The sequence below is a fragment of the Gastrolobium bilobum genome, unplaced genomic scaffold, assembly GCF_033153095.1.
Source record: "Gastrolobium bilobum isolate Gb01-03AN ecotype WA unplaced genomic scaffold, APGP_CSIRO_Gbil_v1 utg5060, whole genome shotgun sequence".
Taxonomy (NCBI): Eukaryota; Viridiplantae; Streptophyta; class Magnoliopsida; order Fabales; family Fabaceae; genus Gastrolobium; species Gastrolobium bilobum.
In genome coordinates, this window is record NW_026899124.1 from 554,308 (window position 1) to 567,429 (window position 13,122).

Genomic DNA, 13,122 nt, shown 5'->3' on the forward strand with positions numbered 1-13,122 from the left:
CTAAAAAGGAAATGAATGCCACTGCAAGGACCCAAAAGATGTTGCGCATTGCAGTTTCCTTTTTCTATTTGGTTAATATTTTAGAAATGTGCATCTATCTGTTAATTGCAATAATTTTCTTGCGATTTTTTTTTTTTTTTTGTGGTGTACAATCCTGTGTTCTAAATTCTAACATCCAGAGATATTTGAAAAATATACAAACTATAAAAATGCATTCAATACCATGGATAAATTTATAAAATAACAAACAAAAAAATGAACAACGAATATTAGTAAGTGATTCATCTTTTTAAAAAGTGCAGACAAGACTCCTTGTTGTCATACATGACTAAAGATTACATCCTCATCTGGCTTAGAAGAAATTAAATTCTCAAAAGCAGGATCATCATCAACCACCGATTAACAACCTTTTGATCACCCATACAGAAATTGTTAACGAACATTTCTCTATTTCTCTCTTTACTTCTTTCCCTTCTTGCCCTGTTTCTTCTCTGTATGATATGTATCAAAACAAATATTAGAAACTAGTAACTTAACTGGCTTAGACAAATAGATTATTGATAAGTGCCTTGTTCCTATACTTCTTATCTGGATTATTCAAACTCAATTATATCACACTGATTATGCAGACCTGACTTGATCTTCTGTTTTTATTGGATTTTGACGTGAAAACAAATTTGAAGAATCCAAAGAAGCAGATAATATGAAGACCTCCATGACATGCTCAACTATTCAACAGCAGTTTCAGTTGAGAATCAAGAATAAAGTACACATACTGACAGACACATTAACACACGCATAATCTGCATTACTTATCTGTATGCATGAATATTATCAATGTATGCATAGAAGAAAGAGCTGAAAATAGATTAGCTACCTAGCTTCCTCCGGGCTTCAGATTTAGCAAAGAATTCCCTCCATTCATCAGTTAGAACAAAAACTGGTTCATCATCCTCTTCTTCACCATCTAGCTCTACATGCTCCAGCTCTTGTGAAATTCTGACACCAACCAAAAGCATCGTAAGATAGATTACCTTGACAAAGCATAAAAAAAGAGAGTAGACAAAGTAGCCATACTGAAACCTAAGATTCAATCGGTTTCATGGATTCCTAATTAATATATATATATATATGGGGCAGGATATTCTTACAGCGGTGTAAGAGTTAAAAATCTTACACTCAATCTTGACCATTGATCCACTTGTATCCAATGACTCACATTACTAAAAAATTAGAGCCCTTAGATATAAGTGTAATCAACGGACAAGATTAAGAATGTAACTTACACTGGTGTAAAATGATCCTGACCCTAGATATATATATATATATATAAACGACTCCTCGTTAAACCTCCAACAGCAAGGGTAGAGGTGAGGTTAATCATTGTAGACAACCAAACCATGGATTCCTAATTATAATAAGCAAATAGATACAACGACAAACTAAACCATGAACAAACAGAAATATATAGTTAGATTTTCCAGGCTAACAATGACTGCACAGCATCCAGAATCTATTAAAGAAAAAACTCTTAATTTTCAGAGAACGGTGATAGAAAGTCAGGTTGGGATCTGAAGGGAAAACTCATAGTTGGAGAGGCAATAGCTGAATTACAGCATTGATCTACATGGACAGATTTGTCTGTAATTTGGGATCAGAGGCAGTTTCTTCCATAATAATGCAAATTGTAACTATAGGTTGCTTCTAAATCTTCACAGTGTTCCATTCTTTTTCCCTTGATTCATGGTGAAATTCACAATCTACTTTTCAATGGTTGAATTCAGAATCTACATATTTTTCAAAATGTCCAGCTTTGAGCTTATTATCATTTTCCTAGTTCTCTGGATTTTTATTTTATTTATAGTTTTGGGGTAATAAACTCTGTTGAACTTCAATTTGTTTCAATAAGACCTCAACTATAATCTATGAATTCCTGGGCACCAGAAGTTTCAAATTATTTATTTTCTTCCCTAACTTTGTCCATACAATCTACATAAATCGTTATTAAACCTAAACTTTTGCACTTTGTTGCATCCTACTCAGTATCAAGGGAACTTCAGTTTGATTTCATAAAATCTGTCACAATGTTTGAATTTCTAGCTACCTTAAGTATCTTTGAATTCTTTATGCACACCCTACACTGGATAACTTACATCTATAGGCTCTCAAGTTCCTTTTCAGACTAAACTTGCAAATTTCAATCCTCCTACAATTCTACATTGCTTGCAGCATCTTCAGTTCTTATAAAATCCCCAACATAATTAATGCATCTGTTGTAATAATTTGGGCAATCGATTTCCCTCATTTGCTACTGTTTTGAAATACAGCCATTCCCACATCCTATAAAGAGATTTTATCCCAATTACAGTTATGTTCCCTGTTAGACCCCAGAAAGTTTACACTAGGAAGCGTCATAGGAAACCACAACCCCCCACTTGATGAGTCAGCATCCAGGCAGTTAGGAGAGAATATTCCCCCAGAAGGTGCAGGAGAGGGAATACATGTTGCTGCCAGCATGGATAACACAATGAGTGAGGCAGTTGGAGGCCTTGGCAGTGTTAAATAGGTGAATAGGAATTTGGGGTAGGACATGGTGAAACTAGGGCTTGTATTGGGAGAGTTACGGAGCTCCTCGAAGTGCACTGTCTTTATCTTTATGCTTACTGTCATTGTTCACTGTTCATTTTGCAGTTCTTCATTTCTGTTTTCATTTCCCTTGGTAATTGGTGACTGTAACTCAAGTTTCCAGAATCATAAATCAGTCATTTTTTCAGTTTCTATTTTTTGATATTGATTGATTGTATCATTCCCCCAGACTGATATATCATCCACTGCATCCCTGCTTCCAAATCTCAATTTTTCCTACTTATATAGTTTCATGACAAGCAGATTGCCATATCAAAGAGGAAATAAGAACATAAAAGAATAAAATGAGTGAATCTTCTTATGCTTCTTTACATAACTAAAATTTTAGATAAGCATTATATAATTCCTTTGGAGGCTAGATCTACGCTCGTAAAAGTATTCAATTTTCTTCAGCTACAATATTGCTATCCCACAATATCTTGTCCATGGTCTCATTTCTTGCCTCTTTTCAACATCAAGCAATCAGTTGTACATGATAATGATCCTTCTTGCCATTGTCTATACCCCATACCATACTATTTAATCCTGTCAATTTTATCCATTTCTTGGAATTTTATCTTCCTTATTTCTCCGATCAATCAATTCTGGTTCAACCATTTTCATTAAGTTAGAGCCTTTCAGCCACCCGATACAAGTCAAGCAATACCTTCACACATTCATATATCTAAGGGTGTGCAAAAGATCCAAAAAACTGAACTGAAATGTATTAAAAATAACTGGTTTTTGAAAACCAGTTCATGAACCGAACTAGTTTTTAGAAACCAGTTTAAGAATCGAACCGAACCGTTTTCGAACTGAACTGAACCGTTTTATTACTTTATTTCTTTAATTTTTTATTTTTTCTTTTCAGAATAGATTCGACCCGAACCGTTTTCAAATCGAACCGAACCGTTTAAACCAATTCGGTTCAGTTGTTCAAAAAATTCAGTTCAATTCGATCCATGTACACCCCTAGATATATCCTCAATTCATGTCTCGTTTTCCTCTCAACCCCACCGTATCTTTTTTACAAGTTCAGCATCGTCATTATGAGGCTTCAAACATCAAAGCTTTTAATTTCCCTACTACTGTTGTATGCGCACCACACCTGATAGAGGTCATTGTTTCTATCGTGGAAAAAAAAATCCATTACATGATTCAATGTCAAAACTCATGACATTCCTTTGAGTTTCACAATTACTATTAATTCTTCCATTTTACTTAATCAAACTCCCACATCCTTTTCCCTCCCTCAAAACCCATTTTCTTACCCACTAGCCTTTCACCATCAAATACAGTCTAACAGTACGATAATAAAGGGGTTAATGAATGTTTGTTATATTGTAGGAGATGATTTTATCTCTTAGAAGATACGTATAAAAGTGTGTGAAACCGTGTTTTCTACCACCCAACTTTTAAGTGTCTAGGAGATAAACATTAATCCCAATAATAAATATCAGAAACAAGAAAATAAAACAAGGACTACCGATAAATAGAAGAATGAAACAACTTACATAGCATCAGAGGTCATAGATTGATTATTATACTCAACAGGCCCAGAATTGGGATGATTTCTGAGAGGCAAGGGATTGAAGAGATGTGAATTTTGCGGAAGAGGAGTGAAATAATGTAATTGTTGGAAAGACTTGGAATGAAAGTGAGGGTTGTGGAGGGGGCAGTGGGGGCAATGATGGTAGAGGGGGCAGTGGGGGCAGTGACGCTGAAGATGGCTGTGACTCTGACTGTGAGGGCATCCCCTCCGTGAAGCCATGGGAACTGCGTCCAAAGTTCAAATTCAACAGAGGATTAATTAACACTTGCTCCCTGATGTAAAAATACACTTAACGCGCGTAATGGCAGGGCAACTACTGTTAAATATTTGCACAAGCAATTCAGGTTAGGTGAATAAAAGTTTAATAAACTATGGGATTAATTTATTTATTTTTTAACAAGACAATTTTATTTTTAACAGATGTACATATAAAAGTATGGAAAAGAGGTGTGTCATTTTAAATGACACATTTTATATCATTTCACTCTTACAATGAGGTGGGACCCACATTCTTAAAAAAAATTTCCTTGACTCTCTCTTCCATGATTTATTTCTTTCTCTCACTTAAAATGATACAACTTTATATCTTTTAAAATGATACATATTTTTTTCTAAAAATATATAGTTACATGTAAGGTCATGTTAAGAGAAGGAGAGCATTTTTTATACTACCATAAAAATATTATAATTACTTTTTTCCTCTCTTACATCAGTCAAAAGTATATAATGAAAATATGATCATCGTATTAAGTGTTTAGTTCAATGGTAGTATATATATAGAATAAATAAAATTATTTCATATAACATTGAAAAACATTAATATGTAAACTATTTTCAAAGAGTTTAGTGTGAGTCCTTTAAAAGGACACAAGTTATGTCATTTTAGTTATATGTCATTTTAGTTACTTACACAGAGTATGGCCGGTCATACTCTGTGTAACCGGTCATACTCTGTGTAAGTCACTAAAGTTACTTTTTTTAGCGATGTGAATAAGGAGAGAGAAAAAAAATAACTTTTCAGATTTACACACTTTGTGTAAATTATCTAAAATGACATAACTTGTGTCCTTTTAAATAATAATTCTTTTTCCCATTTTCAAATTACTCATAAGTCATGCAAACCATTCGAACATACCAAATATTTTGTAGCATTTTAATGTTTTTTGTGTCCCGAGAAATCAATTATTTGATCACATGAAAGATGCAATGTCGTTTGGGTTACGAATAAATCTTTGGTATTACTGTTGTACATAGATTCAGTGCATCCCATCAATGAGAATATTAAACATCAGAGAAGAGAAAAAAAAATTGATAGAAAAAAAAATAATTAACTGACATGTAATATTTTCATTGGTGGAATATACTGAATCTTTGATACAGCAGTAATACCAAAGATTTATTCTTGGGTTACGCGTAATAACTTAATATCCGGAACAAGAAAAAAAAATTAGCTCTTTTAATAAAATAAAAAAAAATCATTAGTCCTTGTATAATATTTTATAGAACACGAAATCCTAAGTAAAGTAAAAATTGGTGGCATGTGTTAAAAAATTTAATAGAGATAGTTTTACCTTGATCGGCTCAACAAGATTAATTGATTAATCAATATACCGATAATAAATCTAAATAATAAAAAAAAAAAGTGGCATTCTCAATCTTTCTTAGAAAGTAGCTAATGTTTTTACCATTTTTATTGTCCACGTGGCATCATAAGACAAAAAAAAAAAAATTAAGATCACAAACTTTTTATCAGAAATAATTTTCTTATGTTATAAAAAATAGTTATTTTATATTGTAAAAAAAATTGCAAGAGGAATTCATAGATATGAAGAGAAAAAAAAAAAAAAAGTAGAATCCACCCATCTATTATGAGTGTGAAAAATTTAATTATCTCGTACAAAATAAGATAAAGATAACCCAACTTTTATATGCATAAAAGCTTTAAATATGACACGTGACTTTTGCCACATTGTAGAAATTTGGCAAACAGAAACGTTTGAAAATTTTCAACGCTACCCAATAACATTAACAGAAAATTAGCATCATTCTTCAAAATATACCATTTTTTAAGTTTCTAGCCTCTGACTATCAGTATACTTAAAGTATGTTAAATACATATAGAACTAAATACATGATATCAATTTGATAAATATGTTTTAAATAGTATAGAAAAAAACGCAGTTAAATGAAAAACGAAAGTCTAAATCTTGGCTAAGTTGATTAAATGTAAGAAATTAAATAAGACAATTTAAAAAATAACACTCATATACTGCTTAAAGGTAATTATAAGAACTTCAATGATTTTCAAAAGTTAGAAAAAAAAAATCAATTATAAGATTATTACCATCTAAATAAAAATGAATTTCAAACATAAATTATAAACATCAGCTAAGTCAATTAAATAAAATAAATTAAATAAAAACATTCAAAATAACTCTTGCTATATATGGAGCAGAATCGTAGATTGAAGGCGATGAACGCAACCAAGACCAAATTTCCGAGCTGATGCACTCACAACTCAACAGCATAATTGGTTATAGGGAAACTTCAAAAAAATCCATTAGGAGGTGTTTGCTATGCGATATTCTTCAGGATTCTCGAAAATTGAATTTTTCTAAATTTTTAATTTTCGGATATTATCGTAAAATAAATGTAAAAATCATATTTCTGAAAATCGAGATTTTCGGATAAAAAAAATTCTCCTCTATCAAACGCCTTCTAAAGTTTTCCAAGCAGAATCTTTACATTTTAACTTAGGGGAAAAGTAATAAAAAAACTTTAAATTAAGAGATAAATAATTTAAAATTTTGGAAAAGAAATAAATAATTCTAAGAAAACTTATAGGATTTTTTTTAAAATTTTCCCTTAATTATATGTCTATATGATATTTGATACTTGGGCCTGCCTACTAGCCCAATTATGGTATGAAGGCCCAAAGTTATTCGGCCTATTTATGGGATTTGGACTGCTCCCACATCCAATGTCTTCTTTTGTTGTGAGATGCAGTTTGATAAAGAAAGAAAATTCTTGTGTGGTTTATATCATCGATTATGGACACACTCACAATCATCTTGTATGTAGGACAAGCTTTTCACATGTGAAGCAAATCACAAGGACATTGATGAACTTTTCCCTTATATCTAATCAATCAACTCTAGTAAATCTTACATGCAAGTCATGCAATATAACTACTGGTTAGGGTGTACAGTCAACACATTAATATTTCCTCAACCTATTTAATTACATTTATTTTTTCTTTATATCCTCAACTTATATTCTCTTATGACCTGTTTGAAGCACCTGATAAAGAAGATAGGATATGATAACTTATCATATCCTACTTTTATCTCTTGTTTTGTGGGTCAATATAATATGATTAGCTTATCCTATTGTCTCATTTTATCATATCCAATACATGATTTCTTATCCTATGGAGGGAGCTGGGGTAGGATTCAACAAGATAGGATACTTATATTGGATACCCAATATATCTCCACGTTATCCAATATATCCCCACGCCACCCAATATATTTGTATTTATTGCATTATATTTTGTTTTTTCTTTCTCCTTTCTCCTTCTACATAATCTTATCGGATTGCTAATCAGATGCTCGTCAAACACAGGACATGAGATAGGCTTATCAGCCTCATATCATATCCTACCATTATCTTATCATGTCCACCAAACGAACCTTAATCTCTCATTTACCTTTTATTTTTTTCTTATTATCTCACCACACTCATAAAGTTGTTTTTAATATGAAAAAATTCATTACATGCTTCTGTTGCTAATAGCTATATTCACATCCATCTCTAGTGACCCATACACATAGAAACTATAACAACCCTCATTAGTAAAATACGAAAAAGAAATTAATTAGGTGTTTAATTAGATTAAGTACTTATTTAATTAAATCATGAGAGATAAAATTATTTGATTAAGATTATAATTAATAAGACGTGTTAGGTTATGTTAAATATGTTAATAAGACTCAAAAATAATTATTAGATACAAATAAGAATATGAATAACTTATGAAGCAAGTTTAGATTTATTTAAATATGATCTAGTTTGAATAATTAATTGGTATTAGGAAAATTAGTAGACTTTAGTATCTTTAAATTAATTAATTGATGCTTGGATTGATAAGTATAATTAAAGAATATATATATAGCTTTTATGTTAATAAATATTATTGGTAAAAAAATTAAATACTTGATTACCAAGTATAACCAAATTAATATATAGGATTATTGATTAAATTTCAAGTGGATAGGCATTGTTAAAGGAGTCTTTAATATATTGTTCTTGCTTTGGTTATTCTTCTATGTAACTAGGAGGAAAAGAAAGTAATCATTCAATGTTTTTACCAAGTATTGAAGAAATGAGCTAATAAGAATTAAATAACAAGAAAAGTTGATAAACTTGTTTGATACATTTTCCTTATGTGCGCTGATGTGATGATACTAGGAGACAAACTTATATTAAGAAAAGTTGACTTAGTCCAATTAAAAGAAAAAGAAACCAATTAGATCAAAGTAAAACAAAAGTTATCTCATAACTTTTTGAATAAAAGAACCATCTTGCACGGATGTAGAAAATAGAAGCAAAGTGGAAAAAGCTTTTCAATGAACCAGTCCTACATTAGTTGTACGTAGGAAGCCAAATGAGAAGGAACTAAAGTAGTCAAAAGTAAAAGCAACTACTTTATGAATAACCAACAGAGAAAAAAAAAGTTAAAACATAAGCTAAAAAGTAAATTAAGCTAAGCATGCTTTATATATGAAAACGTCTCTCTGTTTCGGAAATAGAAGGAATGCGACCTGAAGCTCTTGGCAAGAGTTTGAATAAAAGAAGTGAGGGCACACACAAAGATAAGGTATTAATGATAATTTTAATGCATAACCTTCATGAAACTTGTAGTTTTTTGGTAAGGATTTCATTTCTATCATGTTTTATTTGTGAAGAAGCTTGAAAGGTCTTCTTTACTCTTCTCATAGCCACGTTCTGTTTTTAAAGCAGGAAGGAAAAATATATTTTTATATAGTTTGAAGTTAAAGAGTTGTTCTTTGTTAACTTGGCAAGTTAGTTTTAGTAAACTATACTCATTTGATGTGTAGATTAGAAATTTCAAGTGGTTGATATAGTTGTTTGGAGAGGGCTGTTTTGATGTTACGTACATATATATGATGATGAATTTTATGTTTGAAACAAAAAAATAGAGGGAATATATATGTGTGTGTGTGTGTGTGTGTGTGTGTGTGTGTGTGTGTGTGTGTGTGTGTGTGTGTGTGTGTGTGTTAATAAAGTGCAGATTTTTATATGATTTATGGTGCAATCTAAGTGTTTGATAAAATGTCAAAAAGAAACTTTGAATGATAAGTGAGTATTTGATATTATTTAAATTGAAGTAAGTGATAAATTTAGGAAGTAAAGTGTGAAATCTTTATAGGATAAGTGAAATAATACATGTTGATTTATATGTTTATAAGATTAAAATATATTGTTAGATAGTTTAAATTGTGATCACATTCTTAGTTGAGAAATTTTCAAGAAATGTTTATAATGAAGATAACACTACTCTTTTCATTTGATTAAGTAGTGGTACAACGTAGTAAATGATACTTATGTTTTAATAATTAAATGAGTGATGTAAAGATTAGATAAAGTTGTGAACTTTAACTTGGTTACTAAATTTCAAGTTATAATCTAAGTTGTTTGTTGAATAGGTCTCTTGATGATTATGTGGAAATGGAGAGTTTGATAGGGTGTAGGCTAAAATTAAGAGAATCTACACATGAAAAGGCTAAAAAGCAAGATATGGAATTTTGATGATATACGAAAGTTTGGTTGTATCATTATGTATTGGTACTAAGTATGTGACTAAATAAAATTATAAATTATATGATAAGTAAGTGTAAGTTAAAAAGAAATTATTTGAATGTTATATATGTACTTGTGAAGTTTTAGAATTTTGTTATGATTATGGTTTTTCGTTAAATATTATAAGTTGATGTGAATAGAAATTATTAAGAAAAGGTATGAAAATTTATGATATTAGAAGGAATAGAAGTTGATTTATAAAAGGTATAAGTATGGATTTTTGGAATTATATTATTTAATGTTGATAAGTATGTATGGTATTTCCTTTATATGTTAAGTAAGTAAAATTGTGGGATGTGTTTGTATGAATTAAGATTATGGATTGAGCATGAAAATTAGAAAAGGTTAGTTTATATGTTCAGATGAGCTTCGACCATATATGGTGAAAAGATATACTATGTTTTGTTTAATGGGAATGAATAATTAGTAGCAAATGTCAAGTGTGATTGAATATGATACAAGTATGTTTGGAGTGTGATTATTGATATTTCATCTTAATGATGAATTTAGTGATTATATGTTCGATTGTGAAGAATTATGTAGACTATGAACATATGACATGGTTGTCTATGTTTATGAAAAAAAATAGTTGGATTTGTTAAGCCTTATGTATGGTAAATATATTTATAAGAAGTTGTGGTTTAAATAATTAGTTCAAGGGTCTAATATGACTTGTATTTTAAAAGGGAAGCATGTATGGTATGTATTGTACTAATAAAGAATTGTTGGAATCAATAAGTTAATGAACATTTATAACCGAAAGAATGTTGGTTACTCAAAATAATATAATAAACTATCATTAACGGTACGTTAATTATGGTACCAGTGAAAAGCAAGAGGTGTGAATCCCAGAGATTCAAACCCTGCGAGACAGACTACACGTGGATAGCTAGATTCATAGACTTCGTGAAAAACCAGTTGTAGAAATGGAAAGCATTCAGGTAAGTTTTCGGTTTAAGTGTTTTCTCCGTCTTTACTGTTCCACCATTATCAGTGGCGATTATGGTTTCTGTAAGAATATAACTGTTGTTAATATTGATACTGTGCAAAGTTGCATTCATATAGTGCATGCATATGATGTTATTTATGATATGTTACTATATGTTATGATAAGTTAATCTGATCTGATCTTTATTGGGATACCGTCCTGGAAGTATAAGTTATATTTTACGAACAATGGAAATGTGTAAGGATATGATCACGGTGTATATAAGGTATGGCCGAGGAAACTTTAGTTTTTTTATCATTATAAGTATGTTAGTAGATATGATAAGATATATTGTAAGATGATATTACGAGAACAAGATGAAAACCTAATGGGTACATAAGATATGAACAGATTTAAGATTTAGAAAAAATTACGATATAAGAACAAATAAGAATTATCAGAAAAGAAATACGATATGAAATTGTTAATATGGAATTATATGGTGTATTCTATGTTTGGTACTTGATATTTTCTTGCAGGAAGTGAACTCTTGGGTGGAGACTACTCCATAAACTCAAAGTTTATTGAGATTTATTCTCACCCCGCGTTATGGGGACATTTATCAGGTACCGCAGCTATTGCCGACCGCTCCAAGGGCAAGAAGCCCGTAGTTGAAGAATAGAGGCATAGTTATCAGATAGTCTTTTTGAGGTTGTACTAGCCTATATGTAGATATGTATATTTATGACAGTAGGATGTATTATGTATATATAGGCTGACGTAGGATTTTACAGTTATGGCATAGAGCCATCTTTTGATGCGATGTATCTATGGTTGTGGATTGTGACTGTATGTAGTTTTTGATATGTTTTGGAATTGCTGTTTATCAGGTGTGTGTATTTTGTGGGATTGTAGTCCCTGGAAAGGTTCAATTTACAGCCGTTATGTTATCCATTTTTTTGTTAAGAATAATACAAGTTATTATATTCGGGCAAATATTAGTGACTATTTATAGTTGCTAATTAATAATTAAGTAATCAAAATAAAATAGGAATTAATAAGATGGAAAGGTAATTATGTAATAGACTTTTAAAAGAAAAAATTTACGTCACTTAGTCTGTGGTAACCTATAGTGATTTAAAATAAGTAAAGTCTTCCGCTCAATTAATTAACTAAGTTAAGTTTTATGACCATAAAGTTGGGTAACAAACCGGCTCGAGACGGGGTGTTACAGAAACAGGCTCAGTCGCACACAGTCCAAGAGAACCAAAATCATCCCAAACTATTTCTGTAACATTCTATTTGCAACTGGTTTGTTATCATACTTTATGGCATTAAGCGCAGCATAAAAGTTAAATAAGCGGAAGCAACATATAACAATATTATTACCTAGATAATCATGTGCATTAATTTTTATTTATTTATCATTAATTGTAAAGTGTTATACCTATACAGAACTCTTGTTTTTTTTCCGATGACTTAATTAACAAACAAATACTATTTGAATATAGTAACTTGTGCTAATCTGAATAAAGTCTTATAGACAGCATAACAGCTATAAATTAGACTAACCAAGGATAAAATTCCACATTTTGTAAACATCCTGAAATCCAGATAAGTCTAATCCAACATATACAAAAATAGTCCAATATCAAAGGACCTAGAATCCATCCTTGGTTTCATATATATAGTGGCTCAACACCAACATTCTTATACTTAAACAGAATAGACATACATTCTTATATATCCCAAACCTCATAAGCTTATAAATGTAAAAAGGCTAACATTCCTTAACTACAGAATCTAAACATTTGATACAAACATATCTCTCAAATACAAATATCATACTATACATATACAGTAATCCCAAATCATGTTAAATATCTACTCCAGTGGTCATCTAACCATCCTGCAGAGGCATGTTGCCCAATGAGGTCTATCTTCCTGCTACTGGAGCACCTGAAATGTATGTACCCAAACGAGGTGAGATTCAACTATCTTAGTAAACTCAGGGTTTATGGAGTAGTCTCCACACATGAGTTCATTTTCTGCATGAAATGTCAGATAACAAAGCAAAACATACATCATATAAATGAAATCATACAAATAATTTTCAAGAGTTAAACCCTCAAGG

The 13,122-nt window shown here is 30.8% G+C and overlaps 1 protein-coding gene across 1 annotated transcript; it reads right to left on the reverse strand.

Moving 5' to 3' along the window:
• Window positions 1–218: 218 nt before the first annotated feature.
• LOC133287503 (uncharacterized) lies at window positions 219–4,457 on the reverse strand. The gene is made up of 3 exons (XM_061485134.1): window positions 4,140–4,457; window positions 878–999; window positions 219–491 (listed from the first exon to the last, which is right to left on the reverse strand). The coding sequence occupies exons 1-3, from the start codon at window positions 4,394–4,396 to the stop codon at window positions 460–462; spliced, it is 411 nt and encodes a 136-aa protein (XP_061341118.1). The 5' UTR covers window positions 4,397–4,457; the 3' UTR covers window positions 219–459.
• Between the last annotated feature and the right edge of the window lie 8,665 nt (window positions 4,458–13,122).